General features: G+C 36.4%; 1 protein-coding gene across 1 annotated transcript in view; it reads left to right on the forward strand.

Annotated features, from left to right (window-relative positions):
• Positions 1 to 8,783, forward strand: part of LOC142302403 (plexin-B2-like) — a 38,610-nt gene extending 29,827 nt beyond the window's left edge. The window contains exons 2-4 of the mRNA XM_075343450.1: positions 669 to 744; positions 1,189 to 1,263; positions 2,314 to 8,783. Coding sequence (XP_075199565.1) covers positions 669 to 744; positions 1,189 to 1,263; positions 2,314 to 2,418 — 256 coding nt within the window. The 3' untranslated portion in view covers positions 2,419 to 8,783. The remainder of the gene's footprint in view (positions 1 to 668; positions 745 to 1,188; positions 1,264 to 2,313) is intronic.
• The last annotated feature ends 441 nt before the right edge of the window (positions 8,784 to 9,224 follow it).

Raw genomic sequence — 9,224 nt, forward strand, 5'->3', positions numbered from 1 at the left:
ACAGCTCAATCCCGCAGCACAGTGCCTCCTCTCATGCCCCTCTACATACAGCTTAATTCCTCAGCACATCAACTTCTCTCATACCCCTTTACATGCAGCCCAATCCCACAGCAAATCATTTCCACTCATGCCCCTTTATACACAGCTCAATCCCGCAGCACCTCCTCTAATGCACCCTATTCACAGCACAATCGCACAGCACATCGCCTCTTCCTAAAGCCCTGAACAAACAGCTCCAACCTGCAGCACATCATTTTTCTCCTGTTCTGCATGGGACTCTTGGAAGCCAGAGATTAACTGGTTTCTGTTTTACTAAAGAGGGTGTAGTGATCGCGTTTCTCACTCATTTATGCACAGTCCCCTCAATCAGACCTGAGACAGTGGGTTGACTGCATCGATTGTACATATGTGATCCAATTTCTTCAGCACCACTGAAAGTGTAGGAGAGGAATTGGAGATATGCATGAGGGGTATATATGGAACATCACCTGCCACACTCCACATGAGCTGTATGTATAACATTAGATAGGGACAACATTTTTTTTTATGTAAGTATATTACAGGTATGCCTACTTTGAATTGGTAACGTTTTTGGAGATTTAATTTTATATGTATAATATTTTTAATGCCTTAAAGCAAAATGTAATTGTCTTTTATCTCTCTGACAGCTATTACAAAGGAATTCGTCAGATGATACAAGTTAGTGACCAGGACATGAATACACACTTAGCAGAAATTTCAAGGGTATGTTTAATTCTTAATGTATTTTAGCAGTTCACTTACATTCTTAGCATTGTTATGCGATGAATGGAATCATGGTGGATTGTTCTCGCTTGCCTTTCTAAAAGAAGGTGTCCAACAAGAAAAATACATTTCTTTATCAAAAGGAAAAATCCAGTCGCTAAAACTCTGGCTGTTAACTGCGATGACTGGTGGAAGCTGCCAGCACCCGCATATTTTTCTCCAATGTTGTATTCTGTGGTGCCCATTTAACACAAACCGTGGCATGTAAAACTGCAGCAAGTGTCATTAACTACGATGAATGATTCAGACCCTAATTCCCTTTATATTGTTGGGGTTTTTTTGGGTGTTGTAGTTTGTCACACTGTATTTAGCTATTTGTATACTTTGTGTATTCATCTCTGTTTAGTGGCCTTTTAGGTTTATATTTTGATGTGTTTTCCCCAGGAACATACAGAATCATTGAACACTCTAGTAGCACTACATCAGCTCTATCAGTATACAAAGAAATACTATGATGAGGTAAGTGGCGAGTGTCATATGGCATCATATTGATTTTACATTTTAGGAATTATTTGACTACACAGATAAAGGTTTCTGGTGTTTAATAGATTTAAAGGGACTGTTTAAGCTTTTTCACAAAAGTCTGCAATCACTCTGTGACACCAGATATCTGAATCCTCACATCATGCGCAGTTCATGCTGTCAGGAGTCTCCGGTGCCGGCAGTGAGATTGAGCACAAGTACGCGATATGCACACTTCCAGCTACTTTCCGACTTCATGTGTGCAACCTTGCTCAGTACAAGTGAATTGAGTGAGGCAGCGCATGTGTAGTTGTAACATGGCTGGAAGTATGATTATTGGATCCTTGACCGCTCAGTCCCGCCGTCATCATCAGAGAATCCTCACAGCACGCTTCGCAGGGTGTCAAGATTCAAAAGTTTGCAATCACATAGTGATTGTAGAATTTATTTTGTGACAAGCCTAGATAAGCACTCTCTAAGAAACTTTTAATTGCAAATTTAGGCATTTAGTGCTAATTATTTCAATGACAGATGGTGAAGACTTTAAAATGCATCTAAATGCATTACATTCATGATGAACCTAATTACTTCATATGTTATGACATTACCTGCCTATAAAGTAACGCCCACCAGTAAATAGTTGTTGCGATCTTCCTTTTCCACCCGATTATAAAATCTCAGTGCATCAATTACTGGCAATTTAATTGTCAATTGTTTCAGTTGTTGTACTAACCTGAAGGGTATTTCAGTTTTCGGGGAGTAGGGGGAGGGGTGTAAGAATTATTTCAATTTACCTTTTGTTTAAAAAAAAAAAAACTACACATGATAGTTTTGCACACTTTACTGTTAATCAGATCTCTCTCATAAAGCAATTATATGGAAATGTTTCTACTGTGTATTTTTAGTGTAGGTTCTGATTTGCCTGATAATTCTGTGCATACTCTATATGACACGTTTACAACACAGGCTATATACTATGCAATTATGGCTAATTCTGGGTTACAAAGGTTAATGGGATCTGTCTAACGATTGGTTTCTCTATTGTAGATAATAAACGCCCTAGAAGAGGATCCCAGTGCGCAGCGCATGCAGTTAGCTATCCGGTTACAGCAAATAGCAGCTGCATTAGAGAATAATGTTACTGACCTTTGATTGTGTTGGCGGGAGAGAAAGAAGCATGGAAATGAAGTCTTTTTTTTCTTCCTAAGGAACAGAGTGTTATATTTTTTAAAATGCCCTTTTTGCCTTTTTTAATTCGACATACTTGTCTTGCACAGTATAAAAAGATGAAAAGGAGAAATATGTTTTTACTGTAAATTATGCCTCAAATTAAACCTGTGTTCTAGGTGGGAAGGGACAATTCTTTTTTTTTTTTTTAACCGATGTAATTGCACAATGTTGAGGACAGCATTGCCATTTTTAAATTCATTATGCAAACATAGTAAATTTGTAATGTCATTTATAGCAAAGCAATACATATGCCAAGCAATCATTTCAACACATTAGGAAAGAGTTAATCCTATGCTTCCCCCATATTTTTCGTTGCAAGAGCTGGACAAGTGATGTGAACCACTCTCCACAAAGTGCCATGAGGTATCATACAATGCAGTGTATTGCTACCCAGCTTTTAATGGAGTTCTGAATGCTGCCATTAAGATGCACAAACTGAAAAGAGTTTTTTTTGTTTTGGGTTTTTTTTTTGTTTTTTTTTTATATTCTGAAATTTATTTTATATAAATATCCATTCTAATGTGCCTTACATGTACCAGTTAATGTCAACTGAAGATACATGATTTTGTAAAGAATATAGAAAATTTTATTTATGTCACTGATTTTTTTTTTCTGTGACCAAATGTAATTAATTGTGTGTCAATGACGTACACGTTGACATGATTACTATGTAAAGTTTTAATATGTTTATCATGTATTAAAATGTTACCGGAATTTCACATCTTCATCTGGTAGCTGATCTGAAAAGCACCTTTTCATTGTATCTCTACATTAGGAATGTAAACTGCTATATGTGATGTTAGACCACAACCAGCATCTGATTGTATATGGAAGAACCAATAAAAGAGTCTTACATCCCCTTTAATAGTAATGTAGCATCTACATAACTTACATTGCTGGAAGTGCATGAAAGCAGTTGTGCAGTCTTCAGTAGGTGTGTATTAGGAAAATGCCAGGTGAAATGAGAAGCCATCACTTTACACCAAGGTACCTTAGATTAGGCCTACAGAAAATCTGTTCCGTCTTCAGTATTTATCCAAATGTTGCCCTTATGTTAAAATGACTACACCTTATGCCCAAATTAATGCCCACATTGTTTGTATAGTATTACTACCTGCAGTAATACTGCTGCATGTATTGTTTTAGCATTTTATCATGAGTTCTGAATGATGATCCTTCTTTTAGTGAAAATGTCTTTGACAGAAGAACTAGACAAGTTTCACAAAATCAGATTTATTATGATAAATGCCTAAACTCTTGTCAATTTATATCAAACACCGTCTGATGACTTTATACCACATTTACTCGTTTCACACTTTTTATTCACCTTTCTAACAAGAAAGCATGAAATAACACAAAGGGGTATGGCCTAAATGTGATAGTAAGCCCCAGAAAGAAGCCATTTTTTTGGCACAAATTTGTTGTACAAAGTAAAACTTTTGATGTGGTATAAACTAGACTAAACAGTTTAAAGATGTGCCAAAGTTATCAGACAGCATAAACCACTTAGAATAGAAAGTCTTCAAATGCAGCAAATTCATCAAAGTATGTACACACGTGCTCAAAATTGTTGGTACCCCTCGTTTAATGAAAGAAAAACCCACAAATGGTCACAGAAATAACTTGAATCTGACAAAAGCCACTTAGAATAGAAAATCTTCAAATGCAGCAAATTCATCAAAGTATGTACACACGTGCTCAAAATTGTTGGTACCCCTCGTTTAATGAAAGAAAAACCCACAAATGGTCACAGAAATAACTTGAATCTGACAAAAGTAATAAAAAAAAAATCTATGAAAATGAACAAACAAAAATAAAACTCATGAAATAGGCCTGGAGAGAAATGATGGTACCCTTACCTTAATATTTTGTTGCACAACCTATTGAGGCAATCACTGCAATCAAACGATTCCTGTGACTGTCAATGAGACTTCTGCACCTCTCGACAGGTATTTTGGCCCACTCCTCAAGAACAAACTGCTCTAGTTGTCTTGTGTTTGAAGGTTGCCTTTTCCAGACGGCATGTTTCAGCTCTTTCCAAAGATGCTCAATAGGATTTAGGTCAAGGCTCATAAAAGGCCACGTCAGAATAGTACAATGTTTTCCTCTTAGCCATTCTTGGGTGTTTTTAGCAGAGTGTTTTGGGTCATTATCCTGTTGCAAGACTTATGACCTGCGACTGAGACTGAGCTTTCTGACACTGGGCAGCACATTTCTCTCTAGAATCCCTTGATAGTCTTGAGACTTCATTGTACCCTGTGCCAGATGCAGCAAAGCAGCCCCAGAACATAACAGAGCCTCCTCCATGTTTCACAGTTGGGACAGTGTTCTTTTCTTTTTATGGTTCATTTTTCCATCTGTGAACATAGAGCTGATGTGCCTTGCCAAAAAGTTCAATTTGTGTCTCGTCTGTCCATAGGACATTCTCCCAGAAGCTTTGTGGCTTGTCAACATGTAGTTTGGCAAATTCCAGTCTGGCTTTTTTATGATTTTTTTTTTTTTTCTTCAACAATAGTATCCTCCTTGGTTGTCTCCCATGAAGTCCACTTTGGCTCAAACAAAGACAGACAATGCGATCTGACACTGATGTTTCTTGAGCTTGAAGTTCACCGTTAATCTCTTTAGAAGTTTTTCCCGACTCCTTTGTTACCATTCGTATTATCCGTCTCTTTGATTTGTCATCAATTTTCCACGTGTGGCCACATCCAGGGAAGTTGGCTACAGTCTTATGGATCTTATATTTCTGAATAAAATGTGCCACTGTATTCACAGGAACATCAAGCTGCTTTGAGATGGTCTTATAACCTTAACCTTTAACATGCTCGTCTATAATTTGCTTTCTAATCTCCTGAGACAACTCTTTCCTTTGCTACCTCTTGTCCATGTTGAGTGTTGTACACACCATATCACCAAACCCCATAGTGAGTATCTGTGGCCCAATATACAGGCCCACTGACTGATTACAAGATTGAAGACACCTGTGATGCTAATTAGTGGACACAACTTTATTTAATATGTCCCTTTTGTCACATTATTTTCAGGGGTACCATCATTTCATTTCTGTCCAGGCCTGTTACATGAGTTTTATGTTTTTAAAAATTCTGTGGAAGCATGGTTGAAAAGCAATGTCTGACTTTCATTTGTTCATTTTCATAGATTTTTTTTTTTTATCTATTATTTTGTCAGATTAAATTATTTCTATGACCATTGTGGGTTTTTCGATTATTAAACGAGAGGTACCAACAATTTTGACCACGTGTGTACTATCTGAAAATAAGTATAGATCAACCTAAACGAAGCAAAAGTGGCATTCTTCATCCGTACATAATATTTTAATTTATTGATCATCAACTAAAAAGATTGCTACATAGGCGCTCTCAGTTCAACTGTTTCAGGTACGAAAATACTTTAGATCAGTACAAATAAATTTGTCCTCTAGTCTCTACGTGAAATTGTAGCAGATTTCAGAAAATTTTGTAGGACAAAAAAAAATATTGTTGAATTAGTACACTCCTCAGTATTGAAATTACAACACAGAAAAACACACATGCACACCTTGGCTTGCTGACAGCGAGGTTAGTAATGGTTGTCTGGGGGATATTCTGCCACACTGATATAATAGGACACGCAAATCATCAAGATCTAGTGCTGGCAGCTCCCTTTGCAATTGCCGACCAATGACGTCCCAGATATGCTTGCTGCCAGTTTGGAGATGATGCAGGTCATAGTACTACATTTACATACACTGTTTTACACTTTAGGCTTGTTATGTGACATTTAATTTCACTTACAGTACAGAATGGATCAACCATGGAACCAGTGCTAGTGCCATTCATCCAAAGTGTTGCAGTAGCCATTCTTCAACATGATAAAACCAGGCCACATGTTGCTTGTGGTAATGTTAGCAGCCTGTGTGACCTGAATATGCTACCATGGGCCGAAGTGTCTGTGACTTATCTCCCCTCTGGCACATCTGGGAGGAGTGGATCTTGATGGCAGAGCATTCCTCAGACAACCATTTATATATAACGTCATTGATAGCATCTGAAGATGTACAGTATGTGTGTATAATATTTATATTATATATAGACACCAAGTCACCAATCTAAGTACATATATTTCTAAAGTTAAATTATTGACAGGAATTTTTCACCAAATGTCAGTAACAACCCCTCCAATCCACAAAGGCAAAGAAATTAAGCTATAGATATTCATAAATTTAGTGATGTGTAATAATGAGAAATGACACCATAAAAAGAATTGAACACCTGAAAAAAAGAGGTGCAAAAAGCCTTGGAAAGTCATAACACCAGCTGAAATCTATTGGTAATTAGAAAACATCTCGTGATGGGTAAAACCAGTGAGCTTTCTTAAGACCTTTGCACCCTTATTGTTGCAAAAATTGGTTTATAGAATTTCTAAACTACTGAATATTCCAGTGAGCACTGCGGGGGCCATAATCCAGAAGTGGACAGAACATAATTTCATCATAAAGCAGCCATGACCAGGTGCCCCCCACAAGATTTCAGACAGAAAAGTAAAGAATTATCAGAAGAGTTGTCAAAGAGCCAAGAACCACCTGTGGAGAGCTACAGAAAAACTGGAAGCAGCAGATATATAATTGTTTAAAAAACAAAGCAATAAGTAATGCACTCGACCTCCATGGCCTTTGAACTCTTTTGGATGCCTTACACACCATGTTTGGATGCCAAACGTCACAGTATATCACCCCAATTAAGCTGCAATGTTGGTATGGTGTTAAGGTTTTTCATCATACAGCACTGGCAAAAATATACTGCATATTACTGCCAGAGCCATGCTAATAGTGAAGTTTAGAGGTGGGAACATCATGATGTGGGGCTGTTTTTCAGCATCGGCACTGGCAAGCTTCATGTAATTGAAGGAATTCTGAATGGACAAATGTAATGAGACATTCTCAATAAAAAAATTGCTGCCATTTACCAGGATGATGATGTAACAAGAGTGGACAATTCAACAAGACAATTCTCCAAACACGCAGCAAAGGAAACTGAAATGGTTTCAGAGAAAGAAAATAAAGCTGCTAGGATGGCTCAGCCAATCACCTGACCTGAATTCAATAGAAACTTTATGCAAGGAACAAAAGTTCAGAGTCATAGGAGCCCATGGAACCTTCAGGATTTGAAAAGTGTTTGTGTGGAAGAATGGACCAAAATCCTACCTAATCAATGCATGATACTAGTTTCTCCATACAGGAGGCGTCTTGAAGCAGTCAGCACCAACAAAGGCTTTTGTATGAAGTTTTAATGGTTTTAGTAAAGCGCATTTAACACTTTTTTTTCTTTGTCATTTCTCATTGTTACTATCACATTATTATCATCACAAATGTTATGGACATCTGTGGTTGGATTTCTTTGCCTGTGTGGATTTGATGGGTTCTTACTGACATCTGGTGAGAAATTCATGTAATTAGCACCTTTAAAAATATATTGATTTTAAAAATTTGTGATGTGTTCAGTTCTTATTTCACCCTCTGTATACATAAAGTGGAGTTGCACAAGATTTGCAAAATGTGGATGCAGTCCTCCAAAAGGATAACAATTTATAGAAGAAAGAGGCGCACTCCCAACATAGCAAAAAAGTTTGAAGGAAAAATCAAAAGACCATATATAGGAGATATATAGGATAGGGCTGTATGTAATTACATAATTAACATGTGATAAATATAAAAACTATGAACATGTATAATAATTCTTAGGCCCTCTGCACACGATACGGTTTATTTTTGTGTGTTTTTGCCGGGTTTTTTTGGTGCAGTTTGTTGCCCAATTCTGCATGTCTATCCTTATACCAGCAAAGACTATCCAAATTTTGGAGTGCTGTGCTTCTTTTTTCCTTGCAGGTTTGGGTGCAGAAAAAAGAACCAGCATATCAATTGTTGGTGGTGGGTTTTTTTTCCTGGGTTTTTTTGTTTGCCCTTCCAGCCAATGATTTCACTAAAAAATGCACCCAAGAATGCACCAAAGCATGCAAAGAAACACATGGCACAAAAACCTACTAAAAAATGAACCAAAGCGGACACAAAAACACACCAAAAATGCATGTTTTTTTTTTTTGTGTATTTTACTGCCACAAAGTGCAGTTTTTGGTGCAGCTAATATCTGCAACAAAAACTCAGTGTGCCCACATAGCATTATAGTAAACAGAATGTAAAAAAGTGCATAGTGCACATAGACATAATATATAACTTGCGTGTTGACAGATTATGTTAATGTATATAAAGTGCTAAAACTCTTGGATTAGATTAATCTAATATATATATATATATATATATATATATATATATATATATATATATATATATATATATATATATATATATATATATATATATATATATATATATATATATATCAGTAACAAGCTTCTAACAGGCAAGTTGTCTATTTGCACTATATAATGACTTTTTTTTTTTTACATTCTATTTAATATGAATTGCTATGGCATTTGTTCATTGTTTTCAAAAGTTATTATGTACAGCCCTACATATGGTCTATTGATGCACTAATATATTCACTTGAGAAAGGCTCATGCTTTGTGCCGAAACATTGTTTACCTTTTGGCATTCAATACATATTTTTCACGTTTTTTCCTACGTTTGGAGTGTGACCACCTTGTCACGTGTGTGTGTGTATGTATGTATGTATGTGTATATATATATATATATATATAATATTAATTTTATATAT

Source organism: Anomaloglossus baeobatrachus, chromosome 4 (genome assembly GCF_048569485.1).
Source record: "Anomaloglossus baeobatrachus isolate aAnoBae1 chromosome 4, aAnoBae1.hap1, whole genome shotgun sequence".
Classification (NCBI taxonomy): domain Eukaryota; kingdom Metazoa; phylum Chordata; class Amphibia; order Anura; family Aromobatidae; genus Anomaloglossus; species Anomaloglossus baeobatrachus.